Source organism: Columba livia, chromosome 29 (genome assembly GCF_036013475.1).
Source record: "Columba livia isolate bColLiv1 breed racing homer chromosome 29, bColLiv1.pat.W.v2, whole genome shotgun sequence".
In the NCBI taxonomy this organism is placed as follows: Eukaryota; Metazoa; Chordata; class Aves; order Columbiformes; family Columbidae; genus Columba; species Columba livia.
The window spans coordinates 807510-830689 of record NC_088630.1 but is presented as its reverse complement, the minus strand read 5'-3'; the positions used below and the strand labels follow the sequence as shown (position 1 = coordinate 830689).

Below are 23180 nucleotides of genomic sequence, written 5' to 3'. Positions count from 1 at the left end.
TCGCTTTCTAGGCAGGTAACTCACCAAACCGCTGATTAAATGGGGATTAAGAAGTCTTGAATTAATGACTCTTGCGTCTGCTTCGCCTTGGCACACGACGCCAGCGGCAGCTCCCGGTCCCTTGTCTCTTATGCATAAGGAATATGGGTGCAAAGTAAGACCGGGACGGGGAAAATCAAGCTCCAAGATGGCAAGTTTTGGCTTTTATTTGGTTTGTGTCCCGATACCATCGTCCAACCAGCCACCAAATGCGCAGGTGATGGTAAAATAACTCCAAGAGTCATCAAGTTGATGTTTCCTTTGCGTCTGCTCTGATTTCTCTCCTTAGAGCAGGAGCAGTGATTGCGGGGTGGCCGATGAAGGACTCAGCATCTTGGTTTATTCAGAGCTGCAGCTTTTTATGCCGCAAACTTGAAGGTTTGGCCGCGTTATTTTTCCACCTCGGTGAAGTTTTAGGACGGTGTGAAAAGTCCCATCTGTTTAACGCGTCCCCGCTCAGACTCCGCTGTCACCGTCACCTCCAGGGCCACATTTGCCAGGATCCCATCTATTTCTGCAAAGCTGCTGTCGTCTCCTCCCACCCTCCAGCTCTGCAAAGCCCCGTGTCGCTTCTGCAGGGGTTTGGTGATGTTCTTACCCATCTTTATTCCCTTTATTACCACGCTTCTCCTCTGCTAGGGAGCGTTTTGGCTGCCGGCCCGTTCCATTTGCGAGAGGGCTGTTTATCCTTTGTGCGGTGCTGTTTGCACAGGCCCTGCAGTTTCGCTTAATAAATCCAAACATAGGCTGAAGTGCCGCGGCCGTCTCGCCCCTTTTTGCCCAAGAAAACCTGGCAGCCGCTTTCCCGCAGCTTTTGGTTGTTACCGACGCGTTCCGCGGCCTCGCGGAGGGGATTTCCACCCCTTGTAGCCGCCGGTTTGAGCCGCACGGTAATAGAAAAATCATCTTTTTTTCCTTATTAAGCGATAATTGATTAATTGTGTCTTAATACAAGCAAAACGGGGCCGTTTTCTGCAGCGCGCGCTGCCGCGAGGCCGCATTCTTGGAGCGCTTTCTCGCGTAGCTCCTATAAATAACAAGTCTCCCCACCCTCTCGCTGCGTGGATTAATGGTTGGAAACGCGCTCAAGTTGACTAAAGGAGCCTGTGTCTGCGTTTTGGCCGCGTTCTGGTCTCGTTTCTGCTCTTGGCCGCGGCAACCGGCCCAACTCGGAGCAAGAGCCAGAGCGTGTTTGTGCGGCGAAGCCCCAAGAGGTCGCGTTGGCTTCCTGATGGCTTTTTAAAGTCCCGCTATAAAAACATCGGCGGGCGGAGGGAACCGTTGCTTCTGGAGTTGGAGGTGGTGGGGGTTACTTTATTTACTCTTATTTTTTATTAATAAGAATAGCTTCACTCGTGGCATAATAGGCCGGAGCGTTTTGTTATCCTTGGCTATAATCTGTGATAAACTGCTCCTGCCATCAGCCTCCTAGTTTACCCACTAGGGAGCCAGATTATTGCCTTGTAAAACGGAGCACCACTCCTATAATCCCTTAATTAATTAAATGACAAATTTGAGCTCGCTCCCATTGAAAATATAACTTGTACATAGAGAGGACTTGGATTTATTTGATCGCTTCTTGCTCGCGTGGTTTTTCCCCCCCGCACGGAGGTTGTCACTGGCTTTGCTTGCGCGACGGTGATTTCTATGGGCGGTCGGAGCGGAGGGCGAAGCGGGGTCTGTAATTTCGCGGCGACGAGCGTTGTCCCCGTCCCGCGGGTGGTGACGCGACGTGCACAAAGCCCCTTGGCCCTTCGTAGCGTTGCTGATGGGAACCCAAGCGCGGAAAGCTCCTCCTTGGTGTCCACGAGCCCTTTGAGCCGCGAACAAGAAGCACCTGGACCCTCCAAAATCTGATTCCAACTCGGGTTGAATTTGGGGTTAATTCCCCTTTATTGTGCGTGGCGGCGCCGCGTTGGTTAATTACAGCTTCTGCTCTTGGTATTTTGTAGTTTTTTGAGCTTATTTAACAATTCCTTCTGTTCTCTCCTCAGCTGAGCCCATCACATGAACCATGGGAGACGACAGACCGTTCGTGTGCAACGCCCCCGGCTGCGGACAGGTACCTTTACGGGATACTTTATTGGGCACGCGGCGCCGTGAATCAAAGCGGCTGTTTTATCGCTCAGGCGAAGAGTTTAAAGCGGGTGTTTTACGCCATCACCGCGGCTAATCAGATCGCGGCATTCGCGGGGTGTAAATCCCGGTTACGACCCAACGCGGCCGCTCCAAAGCGGCGAAACCCGCCGCCTTTGTGGCGCGTTTCATTCCGCTGGCGTTTTCCTGGAGAAAACGCTCATCTCCCGTTAATATTCCCTGGTAACGCTTGTGTTCTCGAGGCTGTTTCACCAAAGGACGGGCGTTCGCGGTGAAGCTGCCGCGGCGGCTTCGCTAAAGCAGCTGAGAATGCGGCGCTTGCCGGTTTGTGTTACGCGAACCCCAAACCGCCTCGGTCTATTTTAAGCTTCTGAAAAAAAGCACCAAAATAAAAGCCCCATTGTGAATTTTCCCTCCGGGTTGGCTCCGGCCTCACCAAACTCTCGCTCGCTTTTCCCGGGGCCAACGGTGACCGCGGGGAATGAGTCGCGTCCCGTTTCCAGCCATACGACCTTTCTCTAGGCTGAGAAACCCGTTGGGTTTTACTTGGTCTTGCGTTGGTGCTTTCCCAAAGCCGAGCTTAAGGTCTCCCCGGCGGCGCAGCCTCTTGGCGGCTCAACGCGTCGTATTAGCGGCGCTACCGTGCAATTATAACCAGGGATGTTTTACCGCGATGCGTTCAAAACTGGGAGAATTAATTGGGTTTAATTTGGGTTTAATCCGTTCTGAAGCGTTTCAGCCTCAAGACGCTCAGATGCTGTTTGCCGCGCGGGATTACGGCTTTTAATTAGTTATTAAGCGACGCGCACGCGTTTTGTTTCCCCGGCTGGCGTCATGTTGCCAAACTGTTGTGTTTGGGGTCCAATGGACCCCGGAGTGCCCCCTGCACTAAATCCTCAGTGTTTCCAATGCACTTTTGTGCATCTCTTGATTGAAATCAATGATAATTCGGTGTCCCTGAGGCCGTGCGGGAACTTGGTGACGCTTGGTTTTTATAGCGCAGAAACGGGTCCAAAAAATCTCATGTGGGGACTCGGGGCTCTTTAAAAACACACCGAACGTCCCCGTTTTTGGCCATTCTGGCTCATGTGCAGCGTTTTCTACCCACTCGCAGCTGATTGTCCTCTTTTCCTGATTATTTTTTGCAGGCTGCTTTTTATCTCGAACTTCTTTGCCTGTGAAATTGCGCAAGTCATTTATAAAATGTATTAGCTGTATTTGAGCACTTAATGATGTGAGGACTTCAATCATACAACCTTAAAATCGGATTCAAACAAGCAATTAAGGCAAACAACAATGTATTTAAATTTAATCTCCCCCAATCTCCCACAAATGGCATATAAAGGTGGTTGCTTCCTCCTTTCGCTGTTCCAGCCTGCTGCTTATGGGTAATTCTGACAATTCTTCATGTTAATATTGAAATGTTGGAATCCGGGTAATTCAGAGCGCCGTGATTCATGGTGATCTAACCTGACCTCGCACACGCTTTCCTAGAACGTCCTTCAATCCTCTGCAAACCGGAGCGTGCGTTAAATAATGATGATCCGAGCTGGATGCGGAATATCCCCAACCACGGAGGGGTCGCCGCAGCCCTCGGTGAAGTTGTTCTCGTCGCTAATCGCTCTCGCTGGGGAAGGCGAAATGATGCTTTATTTCCAATCTGAACGTGCTCGGCTGCCGATCTGGTTCATTTGTGTTTGTTAGAAGATCTTCCCGTGGAAGATGATCTTCCGTTGAGGCTGGTATCCAGTGCAGTGCCTCAGGGGTCAGCACTGGGGCCAATATTATTCAATATATTCATTAACATTTAGACGAGGGAATAGAGTGACTGTCAGCAAGTTTGCTGGTGACACCAAGCTGGAGGAGTGGTGACACTGGAGCTGTGCTGCCATCAGAGACCTGGACAGGCTGGAGAGCTGGGCGGGGAATAACCTGATGGAATTTAACAAGGGAAAGCGTAGAGTCCTGCATCTGGGCAGGAACAACCCCAGGTTCCAGTATAGGTTGGGAAATTACATATTAGAGAGCAGTGTAGGGGAAAGGGAGCTGGGGGTCCTGGGGACAGCAGGGTGACCATGAGCCAGCACTGGGCCCTTGTGGCCAGGAAGCCAATGGGACCTGGGGTGGGTTAGAAGGGGGGGTCAGTAGGTCAGAGAGTTCTCCTGCCCCTCTGCTCTGCCCCTGTAAACAGGTTTTAGTTCGGATACTATCAGGATATACTTGGCAAACATATATGTATAAATATATAATATACACAGCCACAGCACCCTGAGAATGCCCCATCTCATCTGATCTGGGAAGCTAAGCAGGGTCGGGCCCGGTCAGTGCTTGGATGGGAGACCAGCTGGGAATCCCGGGTGCTGTGGGCTGAGCCAGCACTGGCCCTTGTGGCCAGGAAGCCAATGGTACCTGGGGTGGGTTAGAAGGGGGGGGTCAGTAGGTCAGAGAGGTTCTCCTGCCCCTCTGCTCTGCCCTGGGGAGACCACACCTGGAATATTGTGTCCAGTTGTGGCCCCTCAGCTCCAGCAGGACAGGGAACTGCTGGAGAGAGTCCAGCGCAGCCACCAAGATGCTGGAGGGAGTGGAGCATCTCCCGTGTGAGGAAAGGCTGAGGGAGCTGGGGCTCTGGAGCTGGACAAGAGGAGACTGAGGGGGGACCTCGTTAATGTTTATAGATATATAAAGGGTGAGTGCCATGAGGATGGAGCCAGGCTCTTCTCGGTGGCCAACAATGATAGGACAAGGGGTAATGGGATCAAGCTGGAACACAAGAGGTTCCGCTTAAATTTGAGAAGAAACTTCTTCTCAGTGATGGTGACAGAGCACTGAACAGGCTGCCCAGGGGGTTGTGGAGTCTCCTTCTCTGCAGACATTCCAACCCGCCTGGTTCCTGTGTAACCTCATCTGGGTGTTCCTGCTCCATGGGGGGATTGCACTGGGTGAGCTTTTGAGGTCCCCTCCAATCCCAAACACACTGTGATACTGTGATACTGTAATTCCTGCTGGCTGCAGGCGTTTCTGGCCGCTCAATTCATCCCTGCAGATCAAACTTCAAGCCTCTCCCAGCGAGTCCCGCTGCTTTAGGTGCGTTTTTAGCCCTTTATCCTGCGCATCAGCTCCACGTTGAAGCTTTTAAAGAGCTTTTACCAGCACGCAGTGGTACCCGGAGCCGTCCAAACCCTCGTGGATGGACCAGCTCGGGGTAGCGCTGGGTCTGTGCTTCCTGGGGCAAGTGGAGTCAAATCGGGTTGTTGAGCAACGCAACCGGTAGCTTGGACTGTTACAAATAACCCAGATTTGCGGTTGTTTCCCCAGCAGCTCGCGCTGCCTTTTGGCACTAAACCCCGACCCCCAAGGAGCCGCCGTGGACCACCCACCCCAACCGGCCTCTTCGTGCGGACTCGCCTTAATAAGCTTCATTCTTTAAGGTTCTTTAAGACCTTTGGTTGCGTTTTGTGTAGGAAAAAGACTTCTCTTCCGGGTGTAATTTCTTCGAACCATTAGTTGCTTCTTTTGCGGCGTAGCCGATGCCAACCTCGTCTTTTATGCCATATGCCCCTTTCTTCCTCCCTTCCCTTTGCTGTTTCTATGCAGAAAGAGGCTGCGTTTTTCAGGGAAGGGGAAGAGGGACCGGCCACCGAAAATAGACGAGCAGCTCTCGCTGTCCCCCCCGTATCATCTGGGCTCGTGCGTAAACATGTTTTGGTTGCTAGGGCTTGAATGGTCGTTATTTTTGGCTTCTGGACGCCATCGCTCCCCACCGGCGAGTCCAAATGCGCCGCGTACGCCGCTTTTAAAACACATTCTTCCCAAGGGCGCCGGGCTGCTTTCTGCTCCGGGGGGACAGGTGACACATTCCTCTGCTGCAGGGGGACAGGTGACACATTCCTCTGCTCCGGGGGGACAGGTGACACATTCTTCTGCTCCCCAACAGGGACGTGTTCCCCCCGAAGACAAACAGGGGTAAATCCACCTCCGAAATACCCACCGCGATGCCTTCGTCAAACCTGTTTGGTGAAAGGAATCTAATCGATATTAAAATCTTCTAACCCCAATTAGAACACAGGGAGTGAAAGGCGAGCGGGTGTTGGCCGTGAACTTCAGCGTGGCCGTTCAAGCTGAAAGGTGTTAGCGAAGTACGGCTCTCACTCATTAACTCAAGGTAATTAAAACTCCGGCCCGGCTGAGGCGTTTAGAGCAAAGGGCTGGAAGGCAGGCGGCGGCTTCGGATGCTTCGTTAACCACGAGCAGAGGGAAGTCACTGCGTGTGCGGCTCCGTATTTTCCTTTATAAACTGGAGTTAAACCCAGCTTAAGTGCCCGGTGGCTGATGCAGGCAGCCTAAAACGTGGCTTAATAGCCAGATGTGCCTCTGCGCTGTGCCGAAGGCGCTGGGTGCTTGAGGCTTTCCCAAGTGTCAGAACAGAGGAATATCTTGATTAATAAAACCGTTGGTCCACTCCTGTTGCCCAAACTAACGGAGGGGCCATAACACCGAATAGATCCCGCTGGGAGCCGGACTTGCCCCAGTGCCGCCTCCCCACTGCGGGCCATTTTGCTTTTTACAAGTGACACAAATCACGGCTCAGGTCCCGATTCCCGCGCTACAGTTACACAGGCCATTTCCTCAAACAAGCGTTTGCTTTTTAAACCCCCCCTTAATCTACCAATTGATTCCCCGGGAAGCCGGGCCGCCGCGGTGCCGCTGGCGCGGGTCCGAGAAGCGCCAAGCCCACAACTTTCACGAGCCCACAAAATGATTTTTCTTCTTTGTGGTTTATTGTATCCTCTTATCTTGTCATATAATAGAAATAATGTTTATGGCATTGAGGCCTCAGCATCACTTGGCATTTAACCAACCTCAAAAGCAGTTTATTGCTTTGTATACTCTGCTGCCATGACCATTATCCCTTAAATCTCTATTGCTTTGTAATATACGAGGCAACAAATGGCTTCTGCGATTGGGTAAATGTGGAACTGAAGCTTAGGTGTGTTTTGTAGCTTGTATAATCCAAACGAATATAGATTATTCCTTCTACATGAGTCCTGGTGTGGAGCGGATGAAGATGGGCCTGTTCTGTCCTCGTCGCCGGTGGAGATGTGCACGGGGACGCGCGGTGCCGCGGCGCTTTGTCGTGGCATTGCCAGACGGGCGTTAGTGCTGGCGGCAGCCTGGGCTGCGGTTTGGGCGCGCGCAGCTTGGTCCCTTCATACCCCGCGTCTTTGTACCCGGGCGTCTGCATCCCTTTGTGCCCCTGGGTCTCCATCCCTTTGTGCCCCTGGGTCTCCATCCCTTTGTGCCCCTGGTTCTCCATCTCTTTGTACCCCTGCATCTCCATACCTTTGTACCCATCTTTGTACCCGGGCATCTCCATCCCTTTGTACCCCGGCATCTCCATCCCTTTGTACCCCTGGTTCTCCATCTCTTTGTACCCCTGCTTCTCTATCCCTTTGTACCCATTTTTGTACCCCTGCATCTCCATCCCTTTGTACTCATCTTTGTACCCGGGCATCTCCATCCCTTTGTACCCCTGGTTCTCCATCTCTTTGTACCCCTGCATCTGCATCCCTTTGTACCCATCCTTTTGTACCCGGGCATCTCCATCCTTTTGTACTCGGGCATCTCCATCCCTTTGTACCCATCCTTTTGTACCCGGGCATCTCCATCCCTTTGTACCTCTGCATCTCCATCCCTTTGTACCCATCTTTGTACCCCTGCATCTTCATCCCTTTGTACTGGTGCATCTTTGTACCTGTGTGTCTTCATCCCTTGGTACCCGTGCATCTTCATACCCGCACATCTTGGTCCTTTTGTGCCCATACGGCTTCGTCCCTTTGTACCTGAACGTCTTCATCCCATGCGTCTTGGTCTCTTTGTACATGTGCATCTTGGTCCCTTGGTTACCCGTGTATCTTCCTCCCTTGGTTACCCGTGTATCTTCCTCCCTTGGTTACCCATGTATCTTCCTCCCTTGGTTACCCGTGTGTCTGCGTCCCTTGGTTACCCGTGTGTCTCCATCCCTTTGGACCCGTGTATCTTCCTCCCTTGGTTACCCATGTATCTCTGTCCCTTTGGACCCATGTGTCTTCATCCCTCTGGACCCGTGTATCTCCATCCCTTGGTTACCCCTGTGTCTCCATCCCTTGGTTACCCGCATGTCTCAGTCCCTCTGGACCCGCGTGTCTCCGTCCCTCTGGACCCGTGTATCTCCGTCCCAGGTTCGGGTAGGGACCAGCTCCACAGCGCAAGGACCGAGTCTCGTCTCTGCAGGTCTGTCAGTGGCTGAAGCTCCTCACATCGTTCAAGACAAGAGATGGTGATTAAAAGCAGCAGAACAACGTAGTGAAGCAGGTGGGCAGGTGTGTCGAGCAACCCAGAGGTGAGAGGAAGAAAGCGCCTGTGCCCATTTGCTTTACCACAAAGCATCTTTGTTTTGCTCTGATATCGAAGGTTTGTTTTGCTGCCGTCCCGCTCTCCTCCCAGCCATGGCATAAAGCACGAGGTAAGGACATCTTTCATCTCCTGTACTCCCACGAGAAGATGGGAAGGGACGTCTCAGCCCTGCGGAGCTCCCTGCCAGCCCCCAATGTGTTCGGTTTGAATGTGAGCGTGTACAGGGACACTTGTGCGTTGATGGAGCGGCCTCTGTGGGGTCTGTCTCCCGAGACCTGATTCCCGACGCTTACGTGGGGAAGCCAGACAAGCAGCCTAAGAACGTTCGGAAAGGTAAAAATGGAATGTTTGAGAAGCTGCAGCCTGATCTAACCTGTTAGAGCAAGAAGGAATGGAAATGGCGATTAGACAGTTATAACGGCCTGTCCTCCAGTAGAAATGTTCCTGTCTGGGGCCGCAGCGGGACGGCGCTTGGTGTTTTCTGGAAGAACTGAGGCTCCTCACACCCTCCGATTTAACAAGGTAGGAGCTGTTGGAAACTGGACTTTTAATAATCAGGGTAATTAGTGCTGGTCACCGAGGCTGGACAAGAGCAGGACCCGCAGCCGCCCCTTGCAGGGCGATGGGGCACGATCGGCGTCGGCTCTCAGCTCCGGGGGTCCCCAGGTGACCCCAAAACCCCGTTGTCATCAGGGCCCCGAGCAACGGGCCGGATCCCCAGGACACATCGAGCAGCCGGATACCGACACGAAAAGCCGCGGATGCAAACGACGGGGCGAGGATTAAACCCACAGCCATTAGAATGCAAAGTCACGTCTGCCTCGTGTCCCTCCCGCACCCGAGCGATTCGGAGAGCCGAGCCGCGAGCTCCGCTTGTTCCTCCGGTGTTTGAAACGGGAGGAGACGCCTGAAACTCCGCGGCGAGGAATCCCGAGCCGGCCGCGCTTCGCATCTGCAGCTTCTTTTATTTGCCGCAGCCGAAATACAATTCTACAGAGAAACATCTCGCTCGAAGGTCGGCTGTTGTTTTACAGGCATGCGGGTTTCCAGAGTTAATTATTCATTCCAAATTAAGGCCTTTGCAGCTGTACGTGGAGCGCGAGATGGCACGAGATGCGGCGGGGCCGCGGAAAAGCGACTCGTCGGGTTGTTAGCGTGGAAAGAAGGGAGTTAATGTGAATTGTAACTCATGGAGTGTCAGCAGGATGAAATGAGATCTCCCACCTCTCGCTGAAGGTGTTTTTTGGAGGTGGGGAGAGGAAAGCTAATTTTGAATAATAACAAGCTCGGCGAGGCATCTGAAACCAGTAAACGTTTATTTTTTACACTCCTATAACTTAAAAATGGCCAAACCAATTTAAACCAAATTGGATAATAAAAAATACTGCTCCTAGGCTGAGCCCCTCTATGCCAAGTTCCAGCCTAGAATGAATTTTTATGACCAAATTATAAACCCCCTAGAAATGAAGGTTTAAAATGGAAATGTTGACAGACCTTTAACTACAAAAGCGCTATCATAGAACTTCTTTTTTTTTTAATATATATATAAAATGGCCGCTTTAAAATATAATTAAGACTTAAATATTATTGAATAGCGGCGTTTCCTGTAGGTTGGAATCTTTTCTCGCCGCTCTGGCCGGGATTCAGCAGCTCTTTGTGTTTGGAGCCCGCGCGGACGCGCGTCTGTCCGACAGAAAACGGCCCCAAACTGCCGAATTCTAGACAATAAATACAAGTGGAACTTAACTGGGGGTGTCCTCCCCCTTTTCCCGCTGCTTTTTGCGCTCCTCCCTTTCATTTTGCAGGTGAATGAGCTTCCCCCATCACCCAACACCCCCGGGATGGAGCTGCGTTAGAGCGGCGCAGAGACCTGTGTCATCGCCTTCGTCTGTCGGGGTGACATCTTCTGCGCTGGTTTCTTTGTTAAACCGTCAATGGATGCAGCAAAATTGAGCCCGAAGAGGTGAAAAGCACCTTGAGCTCACATTAGTTCCGTTGCAGGTCGGGTTTACCCGCGTTGTAACTCGGGGTTTTTGCCCCCGCGATGGCTCTTGGGCACAAACCCTCGTTCGGGTTTCTTAACCGCAGCGGCGATGGAGAGAAGCGATGGCACATCTGGATTCGAGGGGGTAAGCCGTGGTTCGCCCCTCCGTGCCTCGTAACCCTTCAGAGCCGCTTAAAACCGAGTTTAAGGTCCCTGGGCCGGCGGGAGGGCACAGCTGCTTTTCCAGGGGCTACTTGCAGACTCAGCAGCTATAAATTATATGAGAGCGAGCGCGCGCGTGCGCCGGGATCCTTCCTATATAACCAGCCATATATGCATATCTATATGTTAATATGAAGATATTGTGGCTCCCATTCCTTGTCTATTGGGGCTGTTGGTGCAACGTACGTAAGGGACGTGTTGGCAGCAGTGGAATAATGACGGGGGGTTTTCCTATTTCTTGACAACGCTGCAAAAACACCCAAAAAGGGCCCTTGCAGGGACCCCTTTTGCCTCTTTTTTTATTGTAAAGGACTTTTAAAACCACGTAGTTTCCCCTCCAGGCCGATTAATCTCAGCCCTAAAGCTCTAGATCAACGCGAACTGATGCTGAGTTTAACTCTGCGGGATCTTCCAGCGCAAGGAAACCCCGTTTGTCACCCGCGTTTGGAGGTTTTAGAGGGTCACTCAGCAAAGGTGCGAGGTCTTAAGCTGCAGTTTAAGCCCGGCTTAAGCTCAGCGTTGGATTTTTCCTGCTTCTTTGGAGCTCTGGGGGTTTTATGTCTTGATTTCCTGATGCTCCAAACAACCTCGTGGGTGCTGTTTGGCGTTGCGGGGTTTTTGTTGGTCAAACCTCATCGCTACGTGTCTCCTCATCGCTGAGAAAACCCAGAACGCTCTGTATTTTCCTGCATGAACAGGTTTATCCCCCAGCTTTGGTTACAGTACCTTTTGTTTCCCAAACGGCGCGTGATTTGCGGGTTTTTCTGCCTAAAAACCAGTCGAATTGTCGCTTAAAGGCAAAAAATACCGTGGGGACTGAGCCTGGGGCGAAACGCTTTGGGACAAACGCTAACAGGGTATTTTTGGCACGTGGAGTGATTAGTAACCAACAAGCCTGCGATCCGCTTTTATTTCGCTATCTAACTCGCCTCATTTGATTCTTTTATTCCCGTGAGGTGCTTCTCTCATCCCCGTTGGCTTCTCAAACCGCGGCTTTACAAAAGCCGAGCTTTGCAACGGTACAAAGAGGCGGCTGGGGGTGCTCCCGCTAAGGAGAAAACACCTCAAATCCTCCGCTTTTCCCCCAAAACGCCGTTTCTTGGCCGCTCCGCCCCCTGCGGCTTTTGCTACGGGGACCAAACCCCCCGAGCATCCTCTTTAACGCCTCAGGTCCCTTCTAGATGCTTGAGCCCAGGTGCAGAAGCTCCCAATATACATTATTCCCAGCAGCTCTTTAGGAAGGGGAGGGTTTAGGAAGGAGCGACGGGGGCACAAAGACCCGCCGGGAAGGGAGGAATCAAAGCACCTTTAGGGCTTTTTCTTGTCCGTGCATAAACCCAACACATGGTCGAGTTGCAGAACCCCCTTTGCGCACACAAAGCGGCGACCCGTTCTTTTCGCTTTGCCGCGTTTCAGCCCTTCCCTGGGTCGGTAGAACTGGTTTTAGACCAAACCGCGTCCCGGTGGAAAAGCAAAAAGGGTCGAGATGCCCCGCAAACGCGATAAATCGGGGGGTTGTTTAACACCTGCGCCTTGCTAAACCGCTTCCCGGCCCCTGCGCCAGCTGTTTGCCTCCAATAATTCTTTTACACGCCGGATTAAAACAATAAAAACATTAAAGTCCTAAAATCCCCCCCGAGAATAAACACGGAGACAATAAAGACCCGCGCACGGAGGGGCCGGGGTGGGAGAGTCCGCAGCAGCGCCAAACAAGCTATAAATTAATCTCAGCAGTAAGCCCCGCTCAATTAAACCACTTCGGCAAACGAGGTTCTTGCAGGATGCCGAGTCAGTTTGGCTTTGGGGCGGTTCAGGGTGTTTTTTGCTGCCGAAGCACCGCGGGTTCATTATAAATGAGGCGTTGGAGCCGGGTTTATTAGGGGGACGAGCGGAGAGGGTTTTACGGCCACCGGGGTCATTGTCGGCAATTCAAACCATCGCCACATTTATCTGCTTAAACCCCTTAGTGTGGCCTTTGGATATAGAGACGAGCAGCTCGGGCTCTACAAAGCTCGTTTATAACAATAGATACTCAACGGGCTGGATTTTAAGCTTCTAAGCTAGGCTTAAAGTATAGAGCAGCTTGTCTGTGAGTGTCTTGGTTGCTTTGCGTTGCCACCCCAAATATTTGCAACCCCCCCCGAATATTCGCAGCGCTGAGATTTCCGGCTTTAATTCTACCGCCTGCATTAATTCGCCTCCTCGGGCGTTAAGCTGGGCTTTTGTCTCGTTTGCTGTAAACCTCTAATATTTGTAAGCTCCAGAAACACACAAAAAAGCCCAAATTCAATGCATTTTGCTGCGGGTTTTATTACCTACAGCCCCATAAGGTGGGAGGAACAAATGCAAAGCCCCGGAGGGGACGCGGGGGAATCGTTTTGGTGTTGGGGACATCGAGCAGCGCGGGGGGAGAAGCCGCTCGCGGTCCCTTCGCCTCGATCTCCGCGCTTTTCTGCTCCCGTTTCAATGCTTTATCCGCCTGTTTCTATCAAGGGCTGCAAGCGGAATGTGTTGCTCAAAGGGTTTAGCGGTGTAAGGAGGCAATTAGAAGCGAGGGGAAGGAGGCAATTAGAAGCGAGCAAAAGGAGGCAATTAGAAGCGAGCCAGAGCACCGCAGTGCCGCAAAGCGCAACCGGGGAGGCCGATTTGGGCACAAAAAGGCTGGTTTTGGGGTTCAATTTGGTTATTAAGTGCATAGAGAAGCTTGAGCGGTGTGTCGGGGGCTGAATCCCAGGGAAACGAATGGGGTAAAACCCATGAGGTTTTGCTTCCCCATAAACGCGACTTGCAGGGGAGGCTCAAACCCAGAATTGAGAGGGGGGGGACGATAATAACGACGCAGAGCTTGCTTGCAGGATGGAGCCGGAGCTCAACCCCTCCGCAATAACCCGCTGCAAACCATCAATCTCGGGGGAAAAAGAGCCGAGAAGAGGGTCACGGGAGCCTCATCGGGGCGGGAGCAGCAGCGCCACGGGAAATCGCCCATAAATCGCCCGTTCCCATCAAACAGGTGGCTCTTCGGAGGCGCAAAAAGAGCCAAACGCCTGCTCTGCTTTCCTCCTTTCCCGCTGCCTTTCTGCTTTTAAAAGCTTAATTACCGCCCAGCTCTGATGACCCCGCGGCGGCTTCGGTGAAATACGGGGCTTGGTTTTGCGTCGGGAAAGCAAAGCGTGGCCCGAATCTGCGGGAAGAGGGTGCGGAGAGGCACAAAGCGAGCGGTTTGGTGCCGGGAAGCTCTTTGTGCTCCTGGGAATGAGGAATTTTAGGCGGTGGGGCTTTAATTTGTGCCCCCGCGCCTCTGGTTGTGCGGGGCTGCGCTTGCATAGAGCTCATTCCCGCTAATTAACAAATGGGGGATAAAACCCCGAGCTGCTTTAATTTGAATTGTATTTAACGTGGCGCCTCTCCGGGGAGTTCTGGCCTCAGGTCTGCAAAATAAAGACCAAAACCCCCTTTTTTCAGGCGCTGAAGCGGCTCGCGGTCCATGAATGGGCGGGCGCGCACCCAAAATCGCAAAGAATTGGAGGAAATCGACCTTCCAGCGCGTTAAAAAGCTGAATGGGGGGCCCGTGGTGGCGCTCGGGGTCAAGGCCGAGTCGCGCCGCGTTCTCAGCCCGCGGCACAATGCGCTAACGATGCGGTTTTTAATTAAGGATCAGCTGGGAATGTGTCACCGTCCCCCTTGGCCCAACAAAGACCAAGCGGCCACGTCCTAGTCCTGGTTTTAGCCTCGTCCCCTGGCTCAAAGCCTTTCCTTGGCCATTTTGAAGCTCATGTCGCGGTTCCAACAGCTGGGGCGGCATCGCCGTGTCCCCAACACTGCGGGGACACCCAGAGTCCCCGTTGTCACCCACATTCCAATGTGGGGTTTGCGGCACCCACATCCACCCTCCCGAAACACAACCCCGCGGGTTTGCGGCCAAATCAATCCGCTCCATTCACATTTAATTACTTTTACGTTCTGGTTTCTCGGGGTCACGCCGAGAAGGGGTTTCCTGCTATTCTTTTCACTCTATGAATGATCTCTCCGGTGCGCGAGTCGCACGGGGGCCGTTGGCTCCTTTAGCCGTTGCGGAGCTTTGCGCCCGCATTGCGTTTCTGTGCCACATCTCCAGTCTTTGCGAGGGAGGGGGGGACTTTTTATTGCAATCCTTCTCCTTTTCCACCCTTTCCCTTCCACCGCTTGCTCCCGTTTCTTTGTCCGCATCGCCCTGCGAACGGCACCACCGCATCATTCCCCGTTCCCCCCATCCCCGCCCCATCATTCCCCAATTCCTCAGCCCTGCGGTGGGACAGGGATTTCCCGGCCCCTTTTCCCCGCTCTCTATCCCCCAAGAAGAAGAAACGCTGAGCTAACGAATCCCCAACCTTGAAACGCCGCTGTGATTGCCTTTGTTAACATATTGATCTCTTTTCCCGCAGCTCCCGGCGCTCGCATTGCGCTCGGCTCCCTCTCCCAACGCCCCCGTGAAGGATGGAGCCGTTTCCCTTTGTATTTGCGCCGCCCGGTAGGTAGGGAAGGAATTGATGGCTCGCCCAAGGTCACGCTCAAGAGTGGATGCGCTGCTGGGATTCGACTCGGGGACGTAATAATGATTCACGGCCACGCCGGAGCTATTGGGGGTTCCCGGGGGGGCCGGTGTGGATCCCGAGTCGCTGACGCTCGGCGGCTCCACCCCCTCGCTCACCTCCCTTAATTACCGCTGTGCCTCTCCTCTTAACTTATGTGGCAGCGGTAATTAATACGCGGGGCTTTAATAACCTTCGCTTTGCGCCAAACGAGGCTAAAAATGCTCCACCGTGTGGAAGTAAATAACGAGCGCCGTTCCAGGTTCCGGCGCCGCGGGCTTTGTGATCTGTGTCCCTCGAGCATCCCTCGATCGTCCTTTGAGCATCCCTCGAGCATCCCTGGAGCACAGGACGCTGTCACTGCCCTAAAATACCCCCCCGTTAGGGATTTAGGAGCCTGATGGTCCCTGCTTAGGCTTGCAAAGTGAGGTTTAGGCTGCGCCTCCAAGGGCTCCTCGTGTGGCTTTTCCCTCCCATAAACCCCCTCAAGCACCCGGTGCTTTTTCTATGTGTACCCCTATTTAAAAAGGACAGACGGCTGGGTCGTGGCCCTTCGGTGCGTGGCAGAGAAACCCCTCGGGAGGGCCGGCTGTGATTTTGGAAGCACCCACTGTCCATTTTGGGTTAAATCCAGCCGGATTTAACGCTTTCCTGGCCGGGCCGGTTGGCTCCATAGGGTTAACAATTATTCTTTCGCACCCTGCTGCTCAACTCAAGTGCTCTGGAGGTGACGGGGACACTCTCTACCACCTGAGACTTCATTCCATTTCTTTCTATAACGGAGAAAAGTTGAACACAGGGTTTATTGAAGAGTTTGCCCCGTGTGTCCTTGGCCGAACGCTCCTCTCCGTGTGCCGAGGCCAGATGGTTGCTGTGCCCCCCCCTTTGCAACACCTGCATTTCGGCGCGGGGCATGTGCACGAGAAACCCTTTGGGATGAGCGCAGCTATAGAAACGGCAATGGAATTATTTCCCCCCTGGCGGCGAAACGCTTTGCCCTTCTGCCCGAGGAGGACGCGACGGGCTCCGGAACCCGCTCAGCTCCGCCTGCAAATTGCGGGGAGGTTTGTGGAGCAACCCGAGTATCTCCGTGTTAATTCGGTAGGAGCAAAACACTGGGGGGAAAAATAGGGCAAATTGTGGTGGTTTGCACAACGTTCACCCCAACGGAAGCGCTTGTTAAAGGGCTTTGGGGCTGTTTGGTTGTGGCTGCTGGTACCAGCACTGAACGCCGCCTGCAGATACATTCTGGTGATGATTGTTCTTCTTATTTTGTTTTTAAAGAAGGAAAGGAGCGTGAGTTAATCACAGGGCAGCACATGAGCAAGTTTGGGTGCGCGCGCAGGTTTGGGTGCACACGTGGGTTTGTATGTGCGTGGGTTTGGGTGCGCGCACGGGTTTGGGTGTGTGCGCAGGTTTGGGTGTGTGCGCAGGTTTGGGTGTGTGCGCAGGTTTGGGTGTGCGCAGGTTTGGGTGTGCGCAGGTTTGGGTGTGCACGCATGTTTGTGTGCGCACACGGGTTTGGGTGTGCGCAGGTTTGGGTGTGCGCAGGTTTGGGTGTGCGCAGGTTTGGGTGTGCACGCACGTTCGTGTGCGCACGCGGGTTTGGGTGTGCGCAGGTTTGGGTGTGCGCAGGTTTGGGTGTGCGCAGGTTTGTATGTGTGCAAGTTTGGGTGCGCGCGCGGGTTTGGGTGTGTGCAGGTTTGTATGTGCGCAGGTTTGGGTGTTGCGCACAGGTTTGGGTGTGCGCGCAGGTTTGTATGCGCGCGCAGGTTTGTACGTGCGCGCAGGTTTGGGTGCGCACACAGGTTTGTATGTGCGTGGGTTTGGGTGCGCGCAGCGGATTGGGTGCGCGCGCAGGTTTGGGTGCGCGCGGGTTTGTATGTACACAGGTTTGTAAAGCAAGAGGCACAACCACGTGGGCCCCCGCAGTCCCCCCAGCCAAAACCAACGCTTCAGGGTTTCTCTTCCATGTGGTTTTGGGGGCTGCCCTGCACAAAACGCACCCAAACCCGCTCCCCTCCAAAGCGACTTCGCCGCCTTTTGTGTTTCCGCAGCACCGAGCGAGCACAAACGAGCTTTTCCTGCCGCCCCCGACTCGCGAAGGCACCGGGGGTCTCATTCCCTATCGCTTCGCCGCGAGCGCCGTGCTGAGCCGCCCTTCCCGTCCTTTACCTCCCGCTCAGGTTCCTTTGTGTTCCTCCCCCGTGCAAACGGGGCTGAAATGACCTTGGCTCGGGCGTCCTGGCTATAAAACCTGCGCTGCGCTTGCAGCTGCTCCCCCTCCCGCAAAACCCTTTGTGCTCGAAGCGCCGCGGCTCTTTAAACACCTGTACGTGCAACGCACGATCTGCTTAACGTCTTATACTTGGGCCGATGGCTCTTAAACCCTCGCTCTTCTCATCCTCGCAGAGGCGCCGGCTCTTCCCTCCTCGAGCAATAAGACGCTACCACCAAAACCAGCTTTCCAGGAGCGCTCGGTAAGCCGGAGCCACCTCCAAAAAACATCACCGCGAGCGCTTCCCGGGCTCCGAGCTCTTTGGAAACCTGGGGAACCCTCGGGAGGAACCGGCTCTAAAATCTTTGTGTGTCGTCTCCCGTAAGTGTGAAAAAACCAGCCGGTTTGGCCGCGGTCGCGGCGCATTCTTTCAAACCAACAAGTCTTTAGCGGCGTTATCTCGCGACGCCTCCTCGCCGATGGAAAGGGGCCCATCTGGGGATTCACGTGGTCCCGGGTAGATAATTGTAATGGTCCCCCCGGCCTTTAAAACCTATGAATCACTCCAGTATCGGGGCACTTTACGCGCATTAGCGAATTAATCCTTACAGCCTCCCCGCCAGGGAGGGAATTATCGTTGTCATTGCTCAGATGGGTGAGACGGAGCCCAGATCTGCGCCAGAACCCGGGGGTTGCCAGGGGGTCACATCATTCAGCGCCGTCACCTTCGCGCCCCCAGGGGCGCCCGTGACCCCGCATTCGTTACCGCGGCCGTCGAGCCGAGCGAACGGGGGCCGCGGATCCATCCGAGCCCCGTCGGGGCGAGATGGATGGGCAGCACGGGCTTTGCAAGCCAAACCTCACGCGAGGTTTTAAATCCGGTGACTCTAAGCTCGGCTTATCCACGCCGGACCACACGTAGCGCGGCGCCTTCACCTCCGGCGCTGCGGTCGCGACGCACGTGCCGTTGCCTTTTGTTCCCCTCCCCGGATCCAGGTGTTTGGACCGCGTTTCTGCGCCGGAGGGACGGCTGGAGCGGCGCTTTGGCTTCCCTGCATTAACGACGGCGTGTTAATTGTTATTAATTCAGCCGTGTGATGAGCCTGACGGCGGCAGGTTTGGCTCCTCACCCCTTCCAGCTGTACCGGGGCTCACCAAGGTAAAAACCCCCTATTTTACAAGCCCCACACTTGGCCCTCTATTAAAACCCTCGTGCGCTCAGAAAATCCCTGTCAAGGTTAAAAAGCTGTTGGGAGCCACAACGATCCCGGACACCCCCAATATCCAACCATCCTTTTCACACCCAACACACTCGTAGGTTTGACAAAAGCCAGAAAAAACCCTTCTTATTGTTAAATCTCGACTAAAGATGAGCCTCCTGCATTTGTTCTAATGGAGCTGGTGTGTTGGTCCAGCTGGAAGTCTTGTGTCCTATTAAATACTTTTTAAACGAGCGCATTTATTCATGGAGCTGTCGTAGCCCGGTGAGTAAAGAATGCGGCTCGCCCGGCCTCGCTCTACCCGAGCTCGCGCCTCCTTCCAAAAAGCATTGATCCTTTCAGCCTAAATAAACCCAGATCAAATCCAATCAACCCCAAACGCCATCGGTTGGCGAAAAACCCCCAAATCGGGGCTGATTTTCCGCAGCGCGAAGCTTCCGAGCCCTAAAGAGCTTCCCGTCTACATCTTTTTAATCCCAACGCCCGCAAAATAGCGGCTGAAATAACACTGCTGCGTGTCAGCCGCTGATGGAGGGAGATTAAATATTAAAGCCGGCGCTGCGGCTTTAACTCATTCCATTCCCCCCCCCCCCCACCCCGTTTTTTCCACCCCCCCCGCTTGCTGCTGTGTGTAAAATGACATGATTTAGGACGCCGGTGCCAGACTCGGCCGCCGGCTCCGGGCGCTTGCGAATGCGTGCGGAAAGATATATGGTGTCTGTGAGCGCTTGTGTGCGCGGCGCAGAGCTCCCGAGCCGGGAGCCGCATAAAGATGTTAAATAGAGCCGTAACCGCACCCCGAGAAGGAAAAGCGCCCTAGAAAAAGCAAAAAACGGCCAAAAATACCATAAAAACCCCCGCGATGGAGCAAAATGAACGATCCTAATAAATCCAGAGGTAGCAAGGCTGGGTTGCTCCCTAAAAATTCCTTCGCCCGCTCCAAAACGAGTCGGAGAATGGGGCATATTCTGCCTTTTGCTGCTTTTCGCTCCCTTTCCCTCCCTCGCCCCCAACCTGTGCATTGTGACCAATATTCACCCCAAACCCGCTCCTCGCGCCCCGATTCCTTTCTCTCCGCTCGCCCCAACCCACCTATTTTCCTTCTCAACAGCCAAAACCATTAAACCCCAGGGTGCTTTTGGGCCGGGAAGGTGCCGGAGCGGCTCTCCCGCTCCCCTTTACCGCACAATGCGAAACGACGCCTTTTCCTTTTGTCCCTTTGTTCGGCGGCGCCGAGATTTGCGTCGCTATTTCAGAAAAGGAGCGGAACCGAGTCGGGGTGTATTTAGCAAAACCATTGGGAAAGGTTATTTAAGCTTTATTTACGGCAAAGCCGGACTGCGGGCAGAAACCTCGTTGTTTTTCGCCCTTAAACACCATGATGTCTTTAATCTCGTTGAATTCGAGCCCCGGTTCTGAGTCGCCGTCGGTGTGTTTGAGGGACACTTTGCATAATGCGGTTGTAACGGTGGCACAGGGGAAGATGGATGCGACGTCCCCAAATGTGTCCCCAGAAAAGAAATGAAGGAAAAACCCGCAATTAAATCATAAATAAGCATCGGGAAGTGAGTGAAAACAGGGGGGTCGCGCTCCAGCTCGTTCCCCGGAACAGGTGGCTTTGGGTTGATTCATTTGGTGGGTGGTTTAAAGAGAGGATTGAAGAAAACTAAGGGGAAAAGGGGAATCGTGCGCTGGAAACGCCGCGTCAAATGCTGCGGTACAAAGACCCTGCGGTAGGAAAACGCTGCGGCGGCCGCTTTGTCGCAGTCTATTAGGAGAGGCCAATCCATCGCGGGGTCGTTAGGATGCTGCTCGTTAACCCCCTCCCTGCCTCGATCCTCTCCGCCTCCCAAGGGCGATTCGGCCCCTTTGTCCGCCTTCCCCCCTAAAACCCCGAGTGCTTCTTATCCCCGAATTGTCCCGCAGGTGGGATTTCCGACGGCGTCTTTGCGGCGAATAAAACGCCTGCGTTCCGCTCCGTAAAAGCGCGGAAACCATCCGAAAACACCCTTTGTGACCCCCCGATAGCGCCGAATTCATCCCCCCGGTGACCCGGCGATAAAGCGGCGCGTCTCACCGCGTCTCCTCGTGGCCCCGGCGCTTTAAAACCCGCCGCATTAACAACATTTCTTCCCCAGAAACCCCACGGAACGGCGGCTTTTTAAAGCAATCTGTCCCGCTCTGGTTTTGCTCAACGCTCGGCAGCAATTTGCGCTCCAGGACGGACCCGTAAAACACCACCCGCCCCCCCAAAAAACGCCATTTATCCCCCATTTTGGCAATTGTTTCGTTTCAGAGGTTTACAAACGAGGACCACCTGGCGGTTCATAAACACAAGCATGAGATGACATTGAAATTCGGCCCGGCTCGAACCGACTCCGTCATCATCGCAGGTATGTGCCCATTAATACACCGGCACCGCCAGATTAATCCCAGCGACCAGATGCACTGCAACACGTCCCTACCGCCCATAAAACCCCTTGTGATCTGCATTTAATCAGGAGGAGAGCAAAGCCAGAGGCTTCCAAGGCTCTTTTTTTCCCCTTTTTTATGGTAGTATCAAGTTTTGTGGGGATTTTTGCATTTTTTTTTTTAATTCTATTTCTTTTTAGCGCTCGCCCTTTTTATTAATGCTGGGAGATTTACGGCCGGGAGGCCTCTCGCGTCGCCGCTTGTGCTTTGAGGACGATGAACCGAGTCGGACAAACCCGGGTTCTTCTCCTCGGCCCAGGTGTCAATTTTCTTGAGCTTTTAGGCCGGCAGTTAATAAATTAAAAGGCTGCGGAGTGTGATTGCAGATTGGCCGCTCAACGCAGCCTCTATAAGATGGAGCAAATCCATTCTAAACATCTCTATATGTCTGGCAGCGCATCCTTGCCGGTCGCAGATATTCTCCTGCCTCCTCGGTCCCTTGTATTTCACGTTCCTTAAAAGACTTCGAGAGCTTTGTCCTTCCCTCACCCCCTCTCTAAAGAGGGCGCAGAGCGGGAGGCTCGGCTTAGCTCGCTAAAGCTGGGTTTAAATCAGGGGGAGCAGCACTGGGTGCGGTCTCATCTGCAGCTCAGGTCCCAGCATTAAAAATCCTCCTGTTCGTGGTCCCAGACACGCGTGTTCTGCGGCTGGGCTGAGACAGGCTGGGTTTAGCGCAAGGAGCAGCGGCGGGTCGGGTTTAGTGCAAGGAGCAGCGGCAGGTTGGGTTTAGCGCAAGGAACGGCATCAGGTTGGGTTTAGCGCAAGAAGCGGCGGTGGGTCAGGTTTAGCGCAAGGAATGGCATCAGGTCGGGTTTAGCGCAAGAAGAGGCATCAGATCGGGTTTAACGCAAGGAGCAGCATCGGGTCGGGTTTAGCGCAAGGAGTGGCATCAGGTCGGGTTTAGCGCAAGGAGCAGCATTGGGTCGGGTTTAGCGCAAGGAGCAGCGGTGGGTCGGGTTTAGCGCAAGGAGCAGCAGTAGGTCAGGTTTACCCCTCCCCAGCTTCTCTGGGCTAACTGGTGGGTTTATCTGGGGTTAAACGAGATAAACCCCGAACTTATTTCCCGTGGTCAGTGCAAGACAAGCCTAGTTAAGCCAGGCTTTCCTAGGCCGAGCTCTGGAGCTGCCAGGCTTTTGTGTGGACTCCCTGCCCTACATTCCTCATGTATTTCTTTGTTAAGCCACCATTTTGCGTCTGGGTTTTTCTTGTTCTCTTGCTTTGTGCCGAGCCTTAACGAGCAAGAGGATCCTTCGTTAAGCTAACAAGAGTCGTAAAGAATTGTTCTCCCTCCGAGAGAGACTCATTGAAACAGGAACGTGCATTTCGGGGGCGAAATTCCAGGGGGGAGGAATTAGGAATCAGGGAGCAATGAGATGAGGGAGGTTCTGCAGTTTTGGGAAAACTTGTGCTGGAGATTTAGGCCCTGAGTTGATCCTAAACGGGGAACGGTCCACGAAGATCCCAAGAGCTACTAAAGCACCGGAAAAAACACCCTTAGGCTGAGATCTTGAGTTGCTAAAGCTCCCTGGTTTAACAAAGAGAGATTTTTAGGGAACCAAAGTGCGCTCGGAAGAGGCTTTGGCTTTATTAACAAAACCCAGAGGCAGGGTTTGAAGTTAGGCTGGAAGTAAAGCTTAAGTCCTGCCGCAGCGAGTCACTCCCGAAGGCTGCGGGGACTCTGCCACTGCCCGGTGTGACATCTAATGGGCTATTTCATAGAACGACACAAGAATTAGGGTTGGAAGGGACTCGCAGAGGTTTTTGTGTAGCTCAAGCTCATCTGCGCCACTGGTTTGTGCAGCAGCCCAGGCTCAGACTATCCCCGGGATCTTTGTGCCTAAAACGCGTCTGTCTCGGGATGTGCTTTAATGTTCGGAGCCGGCACCGGGGGCCCAAATCTCTTCACATCAGCACCACTCTGTACTTTCAGATCCGTTTCGGTGACATCAAACCTCCCGATTCTTTC

At 53.5% G+C, this 23180-nt stretch overlaps 1 protein-coding gene and 1 pseudogene across 8 annotated transcripts in view; both read left to right on the top strand.

The window, feature by feature from the left end:
- Positions 1–23180, top strand: part of LOC102089088 (cyclic AMP-dependent transcription factor ATF-7) — a 56230-nt gene that overhangs the window by 14880 nt on the left and 18170 nt on the right. For 3 of the 8 annotated variants that reach the window (XM_065043515.1, XM_065043516.1, XM_065043517.1), the window contains 2 exons: positions 2034–2101; positions 21039–21135. In XM_065043515.1, coding sequence (XP_064899587.1) covers positions 2054–2101; positions 21039–21135 — 145 coding nt within the window. In that variant the 5' untranslated portion in view covers positions 2034–2053. Of the gene's footprint in view, positions 1–2033; positions 2102–8411; positions 10659–17716; positions 17785–21038; positions 21136–23180 lie in introns of those variants that run through there. The other 5 variants (XM_065043514.1, XM_065043513.1, XM_065043519.1 and 2 more) reach the window with 4 other exon arrangements.
- Positions 4387–4505, top strand: LOC135576710 (5S ribosomal RNA; annotated as a pseudogene).